The sequence below is a fragment of the Cupressus sempervirens genome, chromosome 10 (assembly GCF_028749045.1).
Source record: "Cupressus sempervirens isolate cs-2001-9-10 chromosome 10, ASM2874904v1, whole genome shotgun sequence".
Classification (NCBI taxonomy): domain Eukaryota; kingdom Viridiplantae; phylum Streptophyta; class Pinopsida; order Cupressales; family Cupressaceae; genus Cupressus; species Cupressus sempervirens.
The window spans coordinates 313,803,310-313,826,852 of record NC_143127.1 but is presented as its reverse complement, the minus strand read 5'-3'; the positions used below and the strand labels follow the sequence as shown (position 1 = coordinate 313,826,852).

The window sequence follows — 23,543 nt, the reverse complement described above, 5'->3', positions numbered from 1 at the left end:
AAACACTGCAATACCAACCGCAGGTGTTCCTCATGCTCCTTCTGAGTCTTAGAATATATCAATATGTCATCAAGAAACACAAGTACAAAACTATCCAGATAAGATCAAAACACACCATTCATCAAACTCATGAAAACCGATGGAGCATTAGTCAATCCAAAAGGTACCACTGTGAACTCATAATGCCCATAGCGAGTTCGAAAAGCAGTCCTGTGAATGTCGGCTTCCTTAATGCGAAGCTGGTGGTATCCTGACTTAAGGTTAATCTTGGAGAATACTGTAGCTCCCTTGATCTGATCAAATAAGTCATCAATCCTAGGCAAAGGATACCTATTCTTAATAGTCACCTTATTCAACTATCTATAGTCAATACAAAGGCGCAAAGAACCATCTTTCTTTTTCACAAAGAGCACTGGAGCTCCCCATGGTGATACGCTAGGTCGAATGCTCCCTTTGGCCAGAAGTTCCTCAAGCTGAAGACGTAGCCCACCCAATTCCTGTGTAGTCATGCGATAAGGAGCTTTAGAGATAGGCTCCGCTCCAGGAATCAGATTAATACTAAATTCAATGTCCCTCTTTGGAGGCATGCCTGGAATCTCACTTGGAAAGACATCTGCGTACTCCTGTAAAATCGGGTGATGTAAAGTCTTCTTCATAGGATCTTCCTCATCAAGATCATTTACCATAACAACAAATATCTGACATCCCTTACGAAAACTTCACTTCATTTGCATAGCATAAATCATTCGCAGAGATATAGGCCTCGGTATCCCAATTATCTTCACATCATTCCCTTGGTCATCTTGGCACAATATAATCTTCTTCCTACAATCTATACTGGCTCTATGAGATCCAAGCCAGTCCATGCCTAAAACCACATCATAGGAACCAAGGGGTGTGACTCGAAGATCCACTGTAGTATCAAAGCTTCCTAAGCTAAGCCCACACTTATGAACTACAAAATCTGTGGAGACCTTAAACCCTGAGGCTAGTTCCACTTGCCAACCATGATCTTGCTTCATCGCATCTAGCTTACACTTAGAAACTATAGATGGTGAAATAAATGAATCTGTAGCTCTTGAATCAAATAATACTGAAAGAGATATACCTCTAATAACACTTATGGTCTCAACCACTGTTCCTTGGTGATCTGTCTGACGGTGATCTATTGCTGCAAAAACTCTATGAGCTCTACCTGCATCACCCACTGTAGGCCTAGGTCCTAAAAAATGAGGTGCTCGCTGTGGACACTAAGTAGCATAATGTCCAATCTAACCACATAAAAAACATTATGTATTTCTACCAGATCCTCTTCACATAGGTGGTACATTTGATTGCTGACGATTGTTCCTACTAACAAAAGATTGGCTACTCTGAGCTGGCTGATTGGGCTAATTTTGTTTATTGCGTTGAGCATTGCGGTTGTTCTTGGTGTTAGAACCCTTACCACCACCTTGAGCGTGAGAATTTGATCCCTTCTGTTGTTATGTCTGCTAAAATTGCTGCTGATACTGCTTCCCCTTAGAGAAAGAAAACTTCTTGTTACCACCTGAATTGTAGTTGCCTTTAGATCCTGATGCTGTTGGCGCTCCTACAAAACCACCTTGACCAAGGTTGACACTTTGCTCAACAAGGATTGCTCGATGTACCGCATCCTTGAGGGTTTTTGGCTCAAATACCTTGACAGCCCCAATTATACGATTATTCAAACCCCTAATAAAATGTTGTGTCAACTGAGCTGAATTTTCACTGAACCCTGAAAAAGACATGAGCTCATAAAACTTACACTCATACTCGGTCACTGACAAAGTGTACTGTCTGAGGTTATGAAATTCATCTGCCCTTTGCTATTTCCATTCTTCTAGTAGGAATCGTTCACGGAAACTCTCTAAGAATAGTTCCCATGTGACACTGCTCATATCGATTCCCAGCTTCTTCTCCTCAATTGTCCACCAAGTGGCCCCAAAATTCTCTAAATTACTGATCGCAAATCTTGCCTTAACATTGCTGTCGAACTCCTGCATGGCAAAAATCCTGTCAAGAGAAATAAGCCACCGCTCGGCCACATAACCAGAACCTCGCCCATTGAAAGGCTTAACCTTGGATCTTGAAAGATCCTTCATCTGAGTGGACACAATGGACCTCTGATGATCCTTCCGAGGACTCCTAGATCTAGGTCTATGCTCTTGTTCTGTCTGGTGCACTTTGGGCTGCTCTTGAACAAGAGGTAGACGATCTAGAATAGTCTGCATCATCTGTCTCAAACCAACCTCTTCAGACTCAGCTTGGTCCTCTCTACGGCTCTCTCCCTGCTGCCTACTAGAGTGCTCTTCCCTACTCTCTACATGAGCCGATCCCTCATGGGCAGACTCATGGACACTAACAGCTCTACCACGACCACGACCTCTACCACAGCCTCTACCACGGCCTCTAACAGAAGACTTAGTCCCAGATACCATCCTACAACAATACAAGGTACTAAGTTCAGTTCTATGTTTATGTTTAAGTGAAATTTTCAGTTTTGAAACTAAGTGTTGAAGCATGAAACATATTCAAGTAACAGTTCAAGTTCTGTTTCAATTTACCTAGTTTCAAGTTTGAAAAGATACACTTATTAGATCAAAGTTTTCTAATTGTTCCAAAATACCCAGAGCTCCCAATGTAGAAACTCGGGCTCCGATACCAAATGTAATGCCCCACCAAGGAATCCAAAGAATTAACCTAGAATTCCACTAAGTTTGGTAGCATTTTATTTTTCTAACATGAAAGCAAATACCACATATAACTTATGCACAATAACTGAAGCAATAGCAAAATCCATCTGAAAGTAAACATAACATACATAACAGATTACATTCTTTAAAGATCCCTTAACATTGAATTACATCTAAAACACTTAACATACATGAATCCATCTAGTACAACATCCACATGAAATAATAATGATAAGTCCAATGTTTATACATTACATTTCCAAATGCTCAATCATCCACTGTACATGTCACAGGGTATGAAAAGCTCAAAAGAATATACATATGTAGAATAATGGTACATCATCCTATTTTAATCCATGATACATCAAAGTAAAGATAATCACATGATAAACATGATACATCCTCATAGAAGATCAAACATAATAAACTAAGTGCACAGTTCCTCCCAACCATTAATAGCATCATTAAACCATCGTGGATCCTAGCCATCCCTCTGTGCGTAAGATTCTCAAATCACCGAAGAGATCATCGGTATTAACATAGTAGGAATGTCACTCCTAACATATATTATATCATATGCAGAAAGTAATTTAACATGCAAATATAAGCATAAGATAACATCATCTAACATATGTTAATCATCAATGAAAGGATACATACCCACCATCACGAAGGACGCATTAGTCACGATGTCTCAATGAATCTCAAATGATAAGAGTGAAAATACACTACCACCCGACCGCGTGGTACCTAAGTGGTCCACTTCCACCATACTGAGGAGATAATCTCAAGTCTCAAACAGGCTATCCAAAACACATAGCATAAATCTCTATAAGTCCAGGAATCCTAAAAGTATACTAACTCAAAAGTTCCAAATACAAAAACGACATCTAATTCCCAGAGGCACATAATGACATGTAGGAAACCTACTCTGCAAGCGGGAAAGTGTTATCACATTTATCATGTACAAGTTACCTTGGCAGTTAGCTAAACTTCACGGGTCCATACTGATCTCATGCGGCCACTAGTATCCTCTCATACTGACAAGGCATACTATGGAATGCAAGGTCGCAACCATGCGTTCTCATTACTCCCATCCTAGCCTGTACAAGCACTCAAAGCATGAGCGAGAACCAAAACACTTATCTTTTTAGGTTCATTCAGTTAGTATTAGGTATGAATGTTATCACTTATTAATCCAACTTACAATGAGTTACCCTAGCAGCCTCTTAGGGCCCCGGCCCCCATTGCAAGCCACTTCCCGACACTACACGCAGATAACCTACCCTAAGCTCATGGAATCATAAATCTCAAAATCACAAAATATAATCCATAATAAAATCATCAAATATGCATAAAAGCATCAAATCTCCATGAGCAAGCATCCATAGAAAATCATGACCACAACAGCTCTCAATTGGCAACTGAAGTATCACTGATAATCAAAAGTATCCAATGGTTCTCAATAACCAAAATATATCTCAATCACACTGATCAAAGACTCCAAAAATGGTTGAGTCAAGCATGTCACAACATGACATCATCAAGAATAAATCCACATTACAGTCCCATCATGGCAACTAGAAAATAACCAAGGATAACTTATCGATAACCAAAAATGGTTAAGTCAAGTGTCTCATACATAAGAATCTCAACTATAACAATCAATAATTACAACCAATACATAGAGCATTCCATCACATAACCATGGTTGGGTTTATAAAGATCGAGATTAAAACAGCATCATGACATCACAATCACATAACCCCCAAGCCTCTGGTAGACGTCCTATAACTGGTCAACACTAGTCAACCCAAAACCCAAAACAATAGCATAGAGAATACACAATGCAAACACATGTTTTGGTTTTGCTAAATTTACAAACTTGAATTTACATGTAGAAATCTCGGTTTATGTTTCCAAGTTTAGAGAATGAATTGGAAGAACATTTTGTACGTTTGGATGAATAAAAGTTTTTTTCTTAAATTCCATTTTCAGTTATAATCTTTGTTTGAAAACGTCCCCCACCAAACTAACAATTAAATTTCATATACTTTATAAAATAATTAATTAAATCTTAAACAACCATTATAAAAGAAATGAACCTTTGGTATAAATCATTTATCAGTTATATAATTATAATTCAAATTATTATTAACATATATATATATATATATATATATATATATATATATATATATATATATATATATATATATATATATATATATATATATATATATAATTATTACATTTTACAAAATCGAATTAATAAATTCAATTAATACCATTTAACATATTAATAACAATAAACAAAATCGACTTCATATGTGGCAAGTGTTATAAACATACATGTAACATATAAACCGCCAGCGGTACGCAGGACTCTGCGGTCGCAGGGCCTGCGACGTCAGTGGGTACTGTGTACCCCTGTTGCGACGGCCGGTACACTATGACCGCAGTGGCACGGGGGCACAAGTCTCGTCCCCCTCCACTTATGCATATTACTTTCTTTAAAATCGCTTATGCAATTTTCCATTCGCGTATGCGATTTGGTTCTTAATAAAGTTTAACGTTTTCGATTAATGGTATAATATTCGGTATATATATATATATATATATATATATATATATATATATGAAAGTATATGTGTGTGTGTGTGCAAATTAAAAATATAAACATATATATACACAAGATATATATATATATATATATTTCAATCTTCAGAATTTTTCTATAAACTTTTGATCTCAAAATTTTTCCAATAATTGATCTAATGGGTTTGCCTATAAATCTAAACCCTAGCCCCATGTTTTTTTTCAGATCTATGCATATAAAATTCTCAAATAAATTAACTACCCATATTGAGAATGCATACAATAAAAATAGGAAAAATCCTCAGAAGACATATGGAAGACACGAAAAAGACAGGGAATGCAAGATGCGGAAATAGCATAAGTAAAATCAAAAGAATCTACCCGAATTTTGATGCTAATTCGCTCTTCCTCAGAAAACTCGCAGAGCCAGCTCCCTTCTTCAGAGTTCTCGAGTCCTCCAATGCTCCAATTGCTCTCCAAACGCTATGTCTAAGCTTCTAGGAATGTCTGAATATAAAGAGCTCTCAGGAAACATCTAGAATGCTTCTAGAAACAGCTAGAAGGTGTCACCAACTAAGCATGGATCTTTTCCAACCTTCTAGATGAGCCATAGGGTTGTAAACACCATGTGCTTAATTGATGCACTAACCCCCGTGTTGTTGACATATGAGAAATGAAAAAGTGTGTTAACTCACATGCAAGCTTATAACTCCAACTTACTATAATTTCTATTTAAATATTTATAACTTTCATTTTAATTTTTATAACTTTTATTATTATTATTTATTTATTACTTTATTATTATTTTATTATTATTATTAATTTTAATTTCTAATTTTCTTTTATTTAAACCTTTTTCCTCAATTAATTCTCATTTAATTAATTATAATCAAAATATCAAAGATTAAAATATTTTTATATTAATTTTCTTAAATAATTAATTAATTAATTAAATCTATTTATTAAGACTTAATTAATAGAAAATTCACCATAGACCTCCAAAATAAAATATGAAAACCCATCATAGAGCAATTCACACAAAATCAGTCTAAAGGGTTAAAAATCATGAATTATGTCATCCGACACATTCGGTGGGTAAAATATCCAGATACTTTTCATATCTCACTAGGACAAATGGTTTAAGGGTTTGGGATTTGGACTTGAGAATTTATCTCCCTTCTATTATTATTGGGATAGTATAATAGGGTACGCTCATCCTGGCAATTCAGGGAAGTCGATACCCGATACTTGCAACCTGCAAAAAAAATCATGCATGTACATACAATATATATAATGCTAAGCTAAACAGACAATGGCAGGAAGTGGTGCGTCATGTAGATCCCGACTAAGCAGGTGACTATGACTCCCTTCGTTAACCACATCAGAAACGCCATACAATATGAAAACACGCACACCATACACATGCAAGTATGGGGTAAGTATCCATAATAAAACACATGAGATAATAAACCATCTAACTAATCATCAACAGCAACTGAAAACAAAGCAAAGTAATGATCATCATGCATACATGAAATGTAAAGTCTAAATGATCTCATCATATACCACTGAATCCATAACATAATGTCTGATAATCTCAAAACAATACCACTAATCCATCAACCTAAAACTAGTCTAACATAGTCTGATAATAGCAACATTATGTCCAGAAAAAGATGTGAACGAGGGTAGGCACTACAGTATATTACACTTGGTTACCTTCTTTTAGGTTTCCAATAATTTGGTGGTTATATCCTTAGCCACCCTTTGCCCATGCAAGATAAAAGTCATCCATTTATGCTAATATTAATTTCCCAGTTTTAGATTCAAAGCAAGTTTCAAGAATATTAAACAATGGATAAATTCATTCAACATTCTACACATAAAACTTTATTTTGAGAAGTTGTGGTTGAATGCCCGAATACAACATAGTTTAAAACCTTAAGACATAACAATTGTTCTTTTGTCATTAGGCAAGATTTCTTCAATAAGGCCAAATCATATTTAATATGTTATTTTAGCTACAAACATGATAAGGTTGGTGTTATGCACTATTCTCTTACTCGAATAATACTATTGTATCACTTTATGACTTACTCATTTTAAGGAGTGATTAAATGAATTGTAATTGACTTACTCATTTTAATGAGTGATTAAATGAATTGTAATTGGCCAATGAAAATGAGTTAAATTGCATATTTTATTATAAATATTGTATTTCTCAAAATATACATATCAAGTTTTGAACTTAATAATTTGTATATATTATTTTCTCTCTTTTAATTGGATGAATCAATTATATGTCGGTTTATGCATTTGCCACATATGATATTTTTATAGAATAGATTTTTAACTCATATCCCACTCTTGTAGTCGATACTCTCTTGAATTGTTTGCCTTCTCACTAATAATGGCAAATAATCCTAGTTAAGAATGTGAACATTAAAGATTATTTGTAGATTATACTTTCCCAGTGTAATAAACTTTTGGTTAATAAAAATATCATCCTTTTCAAAGAAACTAATTTATTTTCAAATATTAAGCTCTAATATTAATGTGAATAATCTTGTATATACACACATATTCTTTAAAAAAATAGAATTTGCTCTAATATTAATTTTTTTAAGTCTTTTATTTGAATATAACTCTCATTCACATGACATTACTTTAAATATTTGAGTTTAAAGTTTCCTTATTTATGTGAGACACTATTATATAATCCTAGTTAAGAGCGTGAACATTAGAGATTATTTATAGATTATACTTTGTCGATATAATCAACTTTTGGTTAAAATATCATCCTTTTCAAAACTTTTAATTTATTTCCAAATATTAACTTATGATATTAATGTGAATAATCTCATGTATATACATCCTTTAGGAAAATAGAAATTGCTCTAAAATTATTATTTTTTTAAGTATTTCATTTGAATATAACTCTCATTCACGTGACATTACTATGAAAATTTGAGTTTGAAGTTTAACAAATAAATAACTATGCTCAGTTATGTAACTAGAGACAAGTAGTAAGCCAATCAGTGGCACTTGATTTAACTATAGTTCTAATATAACAGATATATCCAGTTATATCCATTTTTAGATAAATTATCATTCAAATCAATAAGTTTCAACATATAAATCCCCACATGAAAGCAAACAATGTCATGTTTTACATCTATAAATCTGGTTTACATAGACTCTTAATAAACTACTTCTTTGATTTACCTTACATGATTGCTTTAACATATGAAAGCTTGCATTGAGCCAATTAATGCCCAGTTTGATTTGGATGATTTATGAAACCTTGAAGTTTAATCCTTACCTTTTCCTTATTTCTTTTACAGGTCATTAATTAAAAATTAAAAATCAAAACATATTAATATTCACTTTGGTACATATATGTTATATCTAATATTATCTAAATAAATAGATGTACTAATCGATGAATGTTGAGGAATTCTTATGGAAGATCAAACCTTTTTTATTTTCAATGAGAAAACCCTAATCTGCTTATAATTTATTGATCCATGCCAAGTCAAATTGGGTCAAAAGAATATGAATAGATCCAAATCTGATCAACTCAAAGAATGCTTATTGTGCACAAAAACTGATTCATGGTTTACAATTCTTCAGTGCAGATTTTGTTCTTCAAAATCTGAAATTTCATGGACATGATTTAATAGCTTCAATGAATCCGTGATTATTTCCCAATGAATGCAATTTTTATTTTGTTTGGCAATATCTTAATAAAGTCTTGGGTTTAATAATATTAGTTTGTGCAGATTTGGAGTTTAAGAATAAAATTAGTGACTAATTCCAATAGGAATAGAATTTCTGATTTAAGAGTTTAATTTGAGAATAAGTCAATGGGTATGGTTTAAGAGTGGAAATTGAGTTTCATAAAATATTTTCATATCAAAATGTTGGATGAAAATGATTTGGACTAGAAACCAAAGTATAGCTTTTGATTGCTCCACAATGAACATTTGAGATTCAGAAAATTTCTGGGTTTTTTCAAAAAAATCTGATTTTGTATAAGGAAGATACAATTAGCAAGGAACGATAAGGGAGGAAGCATTGTACAAAATAGAAAGGAGCGCAGAGAAAAGGAAATGGATATTATACTACACACGAATATTATATTACAGCCAGAGAATTCTACCAAGCGGAGATTTACTGGCTGCTTCCAGTATTACATGATAGTCACCCGACAGCTAAAGAAACAGTGATACAATTAGAAGAGGGGTGTGTCGATAAGGGACGACATACATATATTGAGGAAAATAATAAAGACTGATGGTTGGAGAGAAACATTGTTAGCAACTACAAACCCATTAGGAAGAATAATAAGTACATACACCAAGGTGACATTCAAATACAGAGGTAGAATGTAACCAGCGAGGAAGATATAGAATAGAACAAATAGATACGAGTCAACAATCACATAGAACCATTATAGTCAACAAAAGAGAGAGAGAGAGAGATCAAGCAATATGAAGAAAGAATTTGTGTTTGCAACTAAGTAATTGACTGATGGAGGATTTATATAGATAACGATGAAGTTAGCCCAAGCAACAGAATTAATATCGTCAACAATCAATGACGATAAAGCTTGGATAAGGCATAATTAACCAATCATAGGAGAAGATTATCTAGGGATCATTCATACATATAAGTCGCTAAAACATCATGATGATGAAGATCATTGCAAGTAATCAAAGATACTAATAATTGTTGAAACAGAAATCCATATATCATTTAATTGAAGACAGTGGAAGCACCAACATTGATTTACTCAATAATCGATTTACTATTGAAACGCTATCCTTTCAGCACCCTGCATACTCGAGTAACTTGACCGATAAGAAGAATTGCCAGCCCTAGAGAAGAAGCATGAGCATGCTCAAGAGTCCAAAGTGAGATTCTACCAAGGAATTGAAAATTTTCCCAAGGGCATAGAAAACCTAAAGAAAAGTACAAGGATAGATATGTGGGTTCACGAGGACTAATACGAAGCATGGAGGAGAAGGCAGAACCAACGCGTTTAAAATTTTATCTATCTATCTATCACATCGGTTCTCACATCTGTCATCTCTCTACTAAAAAGATTAACGTCAAATACAAAAAAGAATCATTTCGATTAGTCTCCATCACCATACCTTTAAGAGTTTTATAATGTACGCATTTAAATATTGACACGATACAATATCTCACCTTTATTGCAAAAGATTGCATCGGATGAAATAGTTGATTTTGCTTGAGATTGCATTCATTGAAATGTCATCTCTCTACTAAAAAGATTAACGTCAAATACAAAAAAGAATCATTTCGATTAGTCTCCATCACCATACCTTTAAGAGTTTTATAATGTACGCATTTAAATATTGACACGATACAATATCTCACCTTTATTGCAAAAGATTGCATCGGATGAAATAGTTGATTTTGCTTGAGATTGCATTCATTGAAATCTAAAAACCACCTTTAAAAACTACTTGTTTTCAAGTGTCGGACAGGTTTAGAATGAAATGCCCACCTATAATAGCCTATCGGCTAATTAGGTTCTCCAATATTTTTTAAGGAACTTAACTTTGACTTGTGTAACTATTGTGCGCACTTTCTTTCTTCTTTATATTTGAATATGATCACTAGATTGGAGCAGCTAATGTCCTTGGCAATGGTGTTATTTCCCCCATTTACAATGCATCTTGTAGCCACCCTACTCTATCATACCCAACAATTATCTCATTGCCACTACACTATATGACAATATACATATCTTTGTTGAATTGAGAGCTTATTTTAATCAATCCACTAGCATATTCATTCAAATTCTAGGTCAATTTAGATTTCATTTTCATTTATATGCCCTCAATCTCTTGATATTAAAATTCGTAAATTGCAAGTTTCCAAATATGACTTAATCCTTTTTGCTAATGGTTCTCGTTCCCAAATCAATTGTCTTTAGGTAAAGATTCCAACGCAATAAAAATTTCTCCACTTCATTTATATCCTAAGTACAACATAACTCCATTAGTCGTGAGATGGCATGAAAAATAATACGGGGATGAAATTTAAAATGTAAGCAATGGAGAACTGCTGACATAAACTTGGAAAATTATGGACATCAATTTTAACCGTCATAAAGAACAACTTGTCAATTACACCTAAACCTACATATATAATATTTAACTATAAGTCATTCATTTTATATTGTAATTACTCAATGTACTCAACTCTCTTGTAATCAAGGCTAACAGGTGATGAGATCACCAGCAATTTCCCTTATGTTGGATGACATGATCAATTGTATTACATTTTTAATATGAAAGAGAAACTAGCACTACTAGAAATATCCAAGCAATGAACATGAATATATGTCAAAATGAATGTCAAAAATAGGTTAATGGGGCAAACAAATGTGAGAATGTTCTCCGATTGATCATTAAGAATTGTTTGGTGTTAAATTAATAATAGAAAATATGACCAAATGATAAAGATGATAGAGAAGTAAAAAACTTGGGAAGCACAGGAAGACGCCACATATTAAATGAAATTAATGATTGGATAGGAAAAAAATTGAGAAATGATTTTGATTTGAGCTACAATTTGCAATGAAGACATGGAAAGAAAAAAAAATTGTTTAAGGAGGTGCATTAATTGCAGGGTAGGATTATAGCAGTTATACCATCAATGGCTAAGTAGCCACTTTAGGTGGTTAAATGTATGAGCATCTCCTTTTTAAGGTATGTGTTGCACTGAAGTGTGGAATAATTGCCTTAAGTTTATGGATCATTTTTTTACCCTCTTGTCCACTAAACCCAAGCTTGTTCATTAAACCATAAATAGGTTTCAATTGGTTCCTAAAATCAAAACATTAGACAAAGAATCAATTGAACAAACAACAAAATTATCACAAACAAAAGGTTTTGAAAGTGCCAAAAATCTTTTACAAGAACAAATCAATGGTAGCCAAAAAGAAAACCAACAATATATTTGCAACCCAAACCAACCTACACATCACTTCCTTCCCGTCCTCACACCAATAACTCTAGGATAGAATTTCAAAACAAAATTAGGAATGCCTCTCTTCCCACTCTGAAAAATCATCCAGGCTGCATTTTCCTAAACCATCTTAACGTAGTGAAAGGAGTTAATCCATAACAACCACCCCCATCTAGAGTCACCTTGAATGATGATGAAGAAAATATACCTAAAGATGTAGTGTGCATCATAGAATCCACCTCACCTAGGTTTTACTATCAAGTAGCAAAACTCTGATTTTGTGTCATCATTAGTTCTATTAAATCTTGAATGAGATTCAATTTTCATCACTTGATTTAATGACTGTACAAAGATTTTTTTTAAAGGGGAGCTTTGTCAAATGAAGATCAATCATAATGCTAGCCCTAAGTGGCACAATAAGCACTTAACATAGGGTGCCATGTGTTTGATTTTTCATGACAATAAAGAGTGGAAATTCTTGAGCTTTCATGTCAAGATACCATAATATGTCTCACTAAGTAACACATACAATAGTCATGTATTTACCTCAGTATAAATATAATTAAATTATTACTGATCATTCAATTAATAAACATTGACTAAAATGAAAAGCAATATAATGCATGGAGATACCTGTAGGTTATACATAATTATACACTTTATGAAAAACACAAGGAAATTTAAGCATCCAGTCTGCATTAGTCGTAAAGGTAGTCAATTGAGATGCCAAAATGTCTAGGTGCGAAGCATTAGAGGAACCTTGAAGAACAAGTTGGAGGGGACCAGCTGTTCAAAGAGCAATTTACTGGTGAAGGGGAAAATACATGTCCCTTTGGTAAGGAGACTTCCAATCCGCATTCCTTTTGCCATCTCAATTAGGAATTCATAGGAGGAGTTGGGCCTTAAAGGCAAGTAGCCTGTACAAGGCCTGGGGAATGGGGGGATAGGGAAACGAGGGGACAAGTTTCCAGGATAGGGGAGCCTTAATTTGGGGACGACGGGGGGACCGCAGGGGGACGACAGTGGGGGACCCGGGAGGTTGTAGATATTATACATATGGTACTCAGAATGCTAGTTATGAAAATATTTATTGCAATATAAGATATAAAGATGTAAAAGAGTAAATACTTGAACATTGCATTGAATTGGAACATCAAACATTGAACATAAATAATCAAATCAGCAAATAGTTAACACCGGGACGTCCCCCCATCCTCGGTGGAGGTGGTGGAATCACTGGGGATGGGGAAACGGAGTCCCCAAGTCCCTGGTATGTCCAACTCCCCGGTGCGCGGGGCAAATAGGGGGGGATGCATCCCCATGTCACTATGCTTATAATAGAAAATGAACAGGTTGATGGAATGGAAGGAGCTAAGGTGGTAGTCAAAACTGTTATTTCTTCTATAGAATATTAAACTTATTTAATATACAGTGGGATTTTATGCTGATTTCAACAATTGTATCATGCTGCCATTCCAAATAAGTAATGCATTATATGAAAATAAATGTAATATATCAGAGGAATATATCTGCATTCATACACTTCACAACTCTATGCATACAGATTTGGTCTCCCTATCGTATATGTGGTCCCTTAACCAGAGATTGTGCATAGACTCAACAAAATCTTACACTACAACTGATAAGTGCTCCTAAGAATGATCCGGCAACACTTCCAAACATGTTTGAAGACTTACTAATCAAAATTGTCTATGTGGACAGGAACGATCTCATCAGCCACCTTGAATTTTCCAACCAACCGTGCAAAAAACACCATCTGTTGTTCAAGAGTGAATCTGATGTTTTCAGCCTGTAAATTCAGTTTGTTAGTGCAAGCTTGGTGTACCCAGTCATTTGGAAGCCAACAAGAGATTCATATAAAATTTAATTTAAGTTGATCCTATTATAAATGTACCTTTCGAAAGCCATGTTGTTCTCCTTCATATTCGATAAGGGCAACAGGCAATCCTTTCTCCTTAACTGCTGAATAAATTTTCCGTGCTTGTTCAGGTGGTACAACCTAAAGAGGCAATAAATATGATTTGTAAAAACAGGTGAGATAAATTTTCCCTTTTCATATTGTAGTAAAATATAGGCAAGCATCTTCTGTAACTATGACAAAACAAAAAATAGTTTTTATTCAGAATACAGATTTGGAGTTTGTCAAGCATATATATATATATATATATAAACTTTGAAGTATGTGGTGAACGGCAACAGATCTTGTTAATAGAAAAGTTTAATAGGATCTCTGATAGGGAAATATTAATATCCTTTTAATTTTAATATGAAATACAATATACTATAATGTAATACTGAAATAAATTCAGACTTCTGATATATGACAGTTTATATGTTTATAATACTCAAGGTATCCTATATTTCAAACTGTAATGAATTCCAAACCCTATTGTATATTATTCTGTTCTGAATGTATGCACACTATACTGAAGATCAGATCACAGATAAGACTAGAGCATTTCCTATGTTATTGATGTCTTAGTCTCCAACGATCAGTCAACTATAAGTATGTTACCGAAGAGACTCGTGACCCTGTAGGGACATGACCCCTACGTGGCCCAAGGGCCACATAGAGTCATAGCCCTAGGGTGCCATGATTCTATTTAGTTAAGGCAATAGTTGCTTATTAAAACTGCCCGATATCAAGATAAATCAATATATATAATGGTCACAGATTCATATACTTAACATATTGTGTACTTCACTTCTACTGAAGCTACACTTTAACACTCCCTCTTAGCGAGGGAGAAGTGAAATATCAAAATTTCTCACAAACTGTTGATTAACAAAAATGATATCAATTTTAATGATATCCATCCAAAGAATAGATTATATGACTTTAACACTCTAAAGTAGTGACTTGAAAAATAACTATAATCACAAAGTCATGAACTCTATCTGACAAGTATTATGAACTCCGGCACTCTAGGACAACAATTGAATGTAGTCTAATCATAATACGTATGTTATCTATGACTTTCGAAAATCTGGAAGAACAACATAATCTATCATGATAACATGCCTATCATTTGTAAGATCATCATCTTACAATAATTACCTTTTGAATATAAATGTCCATGAAAGATCGTCACCTTTCATTACATATCTAATGCAACTATTGAATTAGAAGCATAAACACACATAAAAATTGAAACTTGAGTTCAATATCCATAATTACAATTTGATCATACCAAGTTTAACTCTAAATTATTCCAATTTGAACTTGGCAAGAGGTTTGGTGAAGACATCTGTTGTTTTCTCATTTGTACTTATGTAATCTAGTTTGATAACATCTTGATCTACCATATCCCTAATGTAATGATAAGGTATCTCAATATGCTTAGATTGATTGTGAAAAACTGGATTTGTCGAAATCTTGATACAACTTTGATTATTGCAATGAATAATAGTTGGCTTCAAAGGTTTCTTGAACAACCCAACTAGCAACTTTCTCAACCATACTGTTTCTCTAACTCCCATGGATGAGACTATATATTCTGCTTCAGTGGAACTTAAGGCAACTGAAGATTATTTTCTGCTGAACCAAGAAATCATTTCTGACCCAAGACTGAAACAACATCCTGTGGTACTCTTACAATCAGTAGAGCTGCCTGCCCAATCAAAATCTGAATATCCATTAAGATTGATTTCAACTTGATCATATCTGAGTCCCATACCCACTGAACCTCTTAAGTATCGAAAGATGTGCTTAGCTTCCATAAGGTGTATCTTCTTTGGTTCACACATGAATTGACTTAATGTATTAGTTGCATAACAGATATCAGGACGAGTATTAACCAAGTACATCAGTGACCTGATAATCTTCCTATAGTAAGTAGGATCAATATGTTCAAATTCAAATCCATCATTCTTCAGTTTATGTAAATTAGCTTCCATAGGAGAAGTTACTGGTTTACAATCCATCATTCCAAACTTAGTTAAAATATCAACAATATATTGTCCTTGATTTAAGAAAATGTAGTTCTCCTTTTGCCAGACCTCTAGACCTAGGAAGTAATGAAAAAGTCTTGGTCTTTCATGTCGAACTCTGCAGTTAGTTCCTATTTGCATTTAGCTATAAGATGTTCTTCACCTGTTATTAGTAAATCATCAACATACAATACAAGAATAATCATATCATCCCCATTTATTTTGAAGTATTTGTTAGGATCAGCTTCATTCTTGGAATACCCTAATTTCGAGAGATAGTTGTCTATTCTTTTGTACCATCCCCTGGGTGCTTGTTTAAGACCATACGGTGTTTTCTTTAGTTTACATACATGAGAATTTTTGTCATGAATGATGAATCCTTCTGGTTTCTCAATATATACTTCTTCAATTTCAGCATTTAAAAATGTTGTTTAACATCCATTTGATTTATCTTCCACCCTTTGGATACTGCAATTGCTATGATAGTCCTAACAGATGTGTATCGGGCGACTGGAGCAAATGTTTCTTCATAATTTATTCCTTCCTTTTGCGAGAATCTGCGAGCCACAAATCTTGCTTTGTATTTTTCAATGATGTCGTCAAGTGTAGGCTTGATTTTGTATAGCCATTTACAAGAGACAACTAATTTATTCTTGGGTCTGGCTACAACATCCCACACATCATTTTTTAGTATGGATTTATATTCTTCAACCGTTGCATCTTTCCAAGATTTTCTTGATAAAGCTTCTTCAACATTTGTCGGCTCTGTTTCGATGAGTTCAGAGAGTAGTGCTACATACCATGAATGATTCCTTGTTCTCTTGTTTTCTCTTACTACTTCATCAGGTTGTATATGATTTTCTTCTTCCATTTTTCTAGCCCAAGGTGGTCTCTTTTTATTATTAGGATTTTTAGTATTCTCTAAATTTGGGATAGATGGTATAATATGTTCAGTATCATTCTCCCTTTGATTCTCTACTGAAGGATTCTCATCTAGTTCAATAGTAGGTTCTGAGTATGATTCATCAATGTTCTTGGAAAGATTAAAGGCAATGTCTTCTTCAAGTTTTATATCTCTACTGATTTCAATGGTTCTTTCACCAAGGACATAGATCCTATAACCTTTGGATGATTCACTATATCCGATGAGTATACCCTTCTTTCTAGATGGTTCTAATTTGGTTCTCTTTTCTTTAGGAATATGAATATAAATTGGACACCCAAATATTCTTAGGTAGCCTAAATTTGGTTTGTTGCCTGTAAATACTTCTTCGGGGGTTGTATTTTCCAATACCGAATGAGGACATCTATTTTGAATATAAACTGCAGTATTAGAAGCTTCAGCCCAAAAAGAGGTATGAAGATTTTGATCATGCATCATAGCTCTGGCTGATTCTACAATGGTTCTATTTTTTCATTTTGCGACTCCATTTTGTTGAGGATTATATGGTACAAAAAACTCCCTCTTAATCCCAACAAAAAACGCAAAAATCTTTAAAAATTTCTAAGATGTATTCACCTCCATTATCTGATCTTAGGGTTTTAATTTTCTATCCACATTGGTTTTCAACTAGGGCTTTGAATTCTTTGAATTTGGATAACACTTCGATTGATTTCTTTTGTTTAATGAAGTAAATCCAAGTTCTCCTAGAATAGTTATCTATAAAGATCAAATAGTAGAGACATCTATTTAGGGAAGCTACAAAGACATAGGACCACATAGATAGTATGAATGAGTTCAAGTACAAAATTAGATTTATGTTCAATTTTGGGAAAGGACCCTTTTGTGTTTTTACTTAGGGCACATCCTTTGCAAATGCCTAAATGATTAGGTTTAAGACTAGGTAACCCTATTACCATTTTTCCAATGGATTATAAGGCACAGAAATGAAGGTGACCTAGTCTTCTATGTCATATTTCATTTGTGTTTGATGCTTTATGATTTAGGGCTAAATTTTGCTGGTTACAAAGTTTATTTAAACTTTCATCTCTAAATCCAATGGATATAGCTTTCTTAATATTGGAATTCTTTGGCCAAGATAGTACTTTATCTTCTTGGAAGGTGATTCAATACCCTTGATCAGCGAGACCGGAGATAGATACCAAATTTCTTTTTATGCCAGGTACAATAAAAACATTCTTAAGTTGAAGAGTAATACCTGAATTTAGTTGAATTGAACATGATCCCATACCCTTTACCGGGTGTAGAGTTGTCTCCAATGGTTACTTCTTCAAAGGAATGTCCTTCAAAGCTTTCAAATTTATCTCTAAAGCCTATGATATAACGTGATGCTCCACTGTCTATAATCCAAGTGTTTTTGTTGGAGTTTAATTCACTTGAGAGTGCTAGATAGAATGTGAAGTTTTCATCTTTGATTTCTGCTAGAGCTGCTTGAATTTTCTTTTGTTCTGGGCAGAAGTTATGAGTGTGACCAAATTTGTCGCATTTGAAGCATTGTACTTTTAACCAATCTCGCTCTTGTATGATTTGTTGAATTCCTTTCTATTTCATTTGAATTTACCTTTCTTTCCTTTATCGTTGGTATTGACTTGAAGAACTTGAATGTCTCCCTCTTGATTTAAACTAATTCCTCTAGAAATTAATCTTGACGCTTCTAGAGTAAATTCGTTTTTAAGTAGTTCAAATTTAGGAAGATCTGGTCGAGAACTTAGACCATGTATAAATGTTTCCCAAGATAGGGGTAGTCCTTTTAGAGCTATAATGCTAAGTTCTTTCTCATCTACTTGATTTTTAATAGTCGCAAATTGATCTTTTAACTCTGAAATTCTTTAAAAATAAGACCTAATTGATTCTCCATTGTTCATTTTGATGTATAGTAGATCTTGTTTCAATGTTAGCAATCTACTAGTGTTATTAATTTTGAAAGTATTCTTAATTGTGGAAAATATCTCAAAAGCTGTCTAAAGACTTGATATAGAGGGAAGAATGTGTTCCTTCACAAAATCTATGATAATCTTCATGGCCTTATTATTGTATCTTTTCCATGTTTTGTCTGGATCATTTTCACGTATTGGTTTATTTGCTTCTATATATTCTTCTAATTCTATCTCTCGTAGAATAATCATTACACGAATTTTCCACGACACGCCAAAGTATGAAGCTCCTTCAAGTCTATCTTCTAACCTTACATAATTGACCATTTTGATTTTGAAGATATTACAATCTGATATCAAAAGTTATAAAAATTGAATTCCTCTATCAGGATGGCTCTGATACCATGTAAAAGTTTAATAGGACCTCTGATAGGGAAATATTAATATCCTTTTAATTTTAATATGAAATACAATATACCATAATGTAAGACTGAAATAAATTCAGACTTCTGATATATGAGAGCTTATATGTTTATTAGATTACTCAAGGTATCCTATATTTCAAACTGCAACGAATTCCAAACTGTATTGTATATTCCAAACTGCATTCTGTTCTGAATGTATGCACACTATATTGAAGATCAGATCGCAGATAAGACTAGATTATTTCCTATGTTATTGATGTCTTAGTCTCCAATGATCGGTCAACTATAAGTATGTTACTGAATAGACTCATGACCCCGTAAGGACATGACTCTTACGTGGCCCAAGGGCCACTAGAGTCATGGCCCTAAGGTGCCATGAATCTATTTAGTTAAGACAATAGTTACTTATTAAAACTGCCTGATATCAAGATACATCAATATATATACATGGATTGGCCAGTTCCTATTTGGAAGGCTGTAATTTTTTAACTTTTACAATTTCCACGCCTGCTAAGTTTGGCACATTCTTTGCTGCTATTATGGGGTCCTGAATCACAAGGAGATTTTACTCGCTGGTGTCAATTAGGTGGTCTATGGACTTTCATTGCTCTTCATGGTGCTTTTGGTCTAATAGGCTTTATGTTATGCCAATTTGAACTTGCTTGATCTGTGCAATTATGACCTTATAATGAAATTGCATTCTCTACTCCGATTGTTGTTTTTGTTTCCATATTCTGGATCTATCCATTAGGTCAGTCTGGTTGGTTTTTTTCCACCTAGTTTTAGCGCAGTAGCTATTTTCCTATTTATCCTCTTTTTGCAAGGTTTTCATAATTGGACCTTGAATCCATTTCATATGATGGGAGTTGCCGGAGTATTGGGTGCTGCTCTTCTATGTGCTATTCATGGTGCTACCGTAGAAAATACTTTATTTTATATATATATATATATATATATATATATATATATATATATATATGATAATTATTACAAAATATGTAACAGTGAGAATGTATATATATACATATATAATGGTCACAAATTCATATACTTAATATAATGTGTACTTCACTTCTACTAAAGCTACAATTTAACAGTTAATTCTCACAATAGTTCCCCAATTTTGTATTTCTTATGGGAGAGTAAGAAAATTATCACGGAACGTCTTACATGGAGAGGTAATGAAAAAAGTGCAGACTTCTGGCACCATGGTTTGGAATTCATGGACCAAAAGTGTTTTTTTGCAATTTTGATTGGTTTGTTAATTGCCCTTTTACATCTCGATGGTGGGACTGAGTGCAAGATTCACTTGGGTGGTTGTCCCATAGACATGGCAATCTGCTTGATTTCTTATTCAGTTGGCCAATCAAAAGCTGTTGTATATCGGGCAATATTTAGTATGTTGCCCCTTCCATGGTTGCCTAGCACATATGGAAAGAGAAGAACATGAGTTCCTTTATGTGATCAAAGTTCCAATGTTGAAGAGGTGACAGGGAAAGTCAAGGATAGTATATGGAAAGCGATTAAAACAAAGATTTATCATTTATCATGTTTAACATTGCAGAAGATATACATCACTCATGCTCAGGTTCAAAGACAATAGCATGATACCTAGGTAAGCCCCCTTGAAAGAAGAAAAACTGATTAAAAGTTGCATTGGATAAATATTCTTCTAAGTCTACTCTAATCGTTAATAGAGAGAAAACTGATTTGTTTTATTTTAATACTATAGAAGGATTTGTAGAGAAAGATTGCTAGAATGCTTCGATTTTCCATCTTCTATCTCCCTTGCAATACCTTGGTGCTCTATTCTTCTATGAGACGTGGAAGGCAGCTCATTGGGGGAAAAAACAATTGTAGAAATAAAACTATAGCTTGGAGAAATAAATGGGTAGCACAGGCAGGCAACATTTTAATGACAAAAACAATCTTATTAGTGATCTCAATATATGTAATGTCTTTTTTAAAATGACAAGAAAAGTCACAACAATCTTGGATAACTTCTTGAGAAAATTCTTATGTGAAGGCTTGGAGGATGAGAAAAGATTCCACTTATCCAATGGGATACAAAATGTCTTCCAAGGAATATAGGGGTGTGGTTCTCTGAAGATAAGATAAGATAGATAAGATAATAGTATTAATGTCCAACGAGAAAACCACAAGAGCTTATGGGACTGAGCATACAAACAAAAGAGCCAACCAAAGCAGGAGCACCAAACAGTGACTCAGAAGAAGAAAAAGACAAGACACCAAACCAGAAAAACCAAGGTAAGGACTAAGAGTCCTTCCTTGGTACAAAGAAATCAATCACATAAGGGTATAACCGTGAACAATCCAAAGTCTTAGAACCTCGCTGAGAAACACTAGATGAATGTCGTTGCCTGGAAAGACTGGTGCAGTGTCGAACTGATCAGGAGTAAGTGGTACTAGATGGTCTTTTTGCACCACGAGGTGGAGACAGGGGGGAGAAAAAGGCAGTGATGAGCTGATCTGAAATATGGTCCTAAGGTATGAGTGACTGCAAGGTATGCTCATGTAGCTGTGTGGCCTCCGATAGGTAAAGTGCAAGGCACCTCTAGTCGATATAGCTAAAGAATGCTGAAAGAGAAAAGCAATCTCTGAATAAGCAGTAAAATCTTCCTCTGATCTCACTGTAGATAGGACAGCAAAATATATAGTGAGTATCAGTCTCCACCTTCGTCAAAGTACACAGTCAACAAATACGATCCTCTCTATCCATATGGTGATCAATCTGGAGCCAAAGACAGTGTGAGCCACCTCTGAAGGAGCCCAACAAGAATCTCAAAGCGTGACTCCAGCACCGATACAGATAAGTAGGGTGGACAATAATACCATTTTGAATCTCAAGAAAATGTTCAGCATAAAAGGCCATCTTCGGACATAATCCGCCAAGAGGATTATGCCGAGTGGTGATAATGTATTGTCTATAGATATCTTGTCTAACATGCTCATTCAACTCTTGACGTGAGGGGAGGAGATGAGTAGGAGCATCCAGGGAGAACTGGTAAGGAGGAAGATGATCAATCTCAATCCCGATTGAACTCAACAGAGAGGTGGCCTGGGCATACCAACAACAAGATCTAGTGCTAGTGTCAGCTCTCATAACCGTAAGAGAAGAACAATATGCCAAATGAGAATATCTATGCCGGTCGACAGCTGAATCCATAAAGCCTCAAAGCCGGTGGAGAAACCAGATGAAGAATGGAAATGCAAAATGTGGTTCCAAGGGATGCACTATCTCGAAAGATTCTAACGACTCTAGAAGAATTCTAATGGTAGCTAATTCTCACATTACTTCCCCAATTTAGAAATTCTTATGGGAGAGTAAGAAAATTATCACGTCATGTCTTACATGAAGTGGTAATGGCAAAAGTACGGACTTTTGACACCATGCTTTGGAATTCATGGATCAAACGTGTCTTTTTGACATTTTGATTGGCAGATCTACTAACCACCTCTTTCTTAATTGCCCTTTTACATCACAATGGTCGGATTGAGGACAAGATTCACTTGGGTGGTCGTCCCATAGACATGGCAATCTGCTTGATTTCTTATTCAGTTGGCTAGTCAAAACCTGTTGTATTTTGGGCAATATTTGGTATGTTTCCCCTTCCATGCTTGTCTCACACATATGGAAAGAGAAGAACAGGAATTCCTTATGTGATCAAAGTTCCAAAGTTGAAGAGGTGATCGGGAAAGTCAAGTATGGTATATGCAAATTGAATAACACAAAAGCAAAAACAAAGATTTATCATGTTTCACAAATAGCAACAGCGAAATACAAAAGAAATGGAGCAAGCTCAAGCCTCCTACGAATATTGTTAGAATCCTTGGGGGGTCGGGAGAGGTGAGTCAATAAAAATAGGTAATGTACAAATTCAACAACCAATCTACACAACTTCAATATCAACTAGCAAAATACAAAGCATGTAACTAATGTAAGCAAATAAAAAAACAGTATCAAGCATCCACAAAACCATCACACATGACAGAT

At 34.4% G+C, this 23,543-nt stretch overlaps 1 protein-coding gene and 1 long non-coding RNA gene across 2 annotated transcripts in view; both read right to left on the bottom strand.

Moving 5' to 3' along the window:
• Positions 1–2,916: 2,916 nt before the first annotated feature.
• Positions 2,917–3,819, bottom strand: LOC149533880 (uncharacterized). Its single transcript, XR_016357179.1, has 3 exons — positions 3,690–3,819; positions 3,375–3,517; positions 2,917–3,207 (listed from the first exon to the last, which is right to left on the bottom strand). It is a non-coding gene; the product is annotated as an uncharacterized LOC149533880 (long non-coding RNA).
• A 9,963-nt stretch (positions 3,820–13,782) lies between these two features.
• The window catches only part of LOC149533879 (peptidase uncH-like), a 169,537-nt gene continuing 159,776 nt past the window's right edge, over positions 13,783–23,543 (bottom strand). The window contains exons 17-18 of the mRNA XM_089805069.1: positions 14,233–14,337; positions 13,783–14,127 (exon numbers count right to left, since the gene is read on the bottom strand). Of these exons, the coding sequence (XP_089661195.1) occupies positions 14,014–14,127; positions 14,233–14,337 (219 nt within the window). The 3' untranslated portion in view covers positions 13,783–14,013. The remainder of the gene's footprint in view (positions 14,128–14,232; positions 14,338–23,543) is intronic.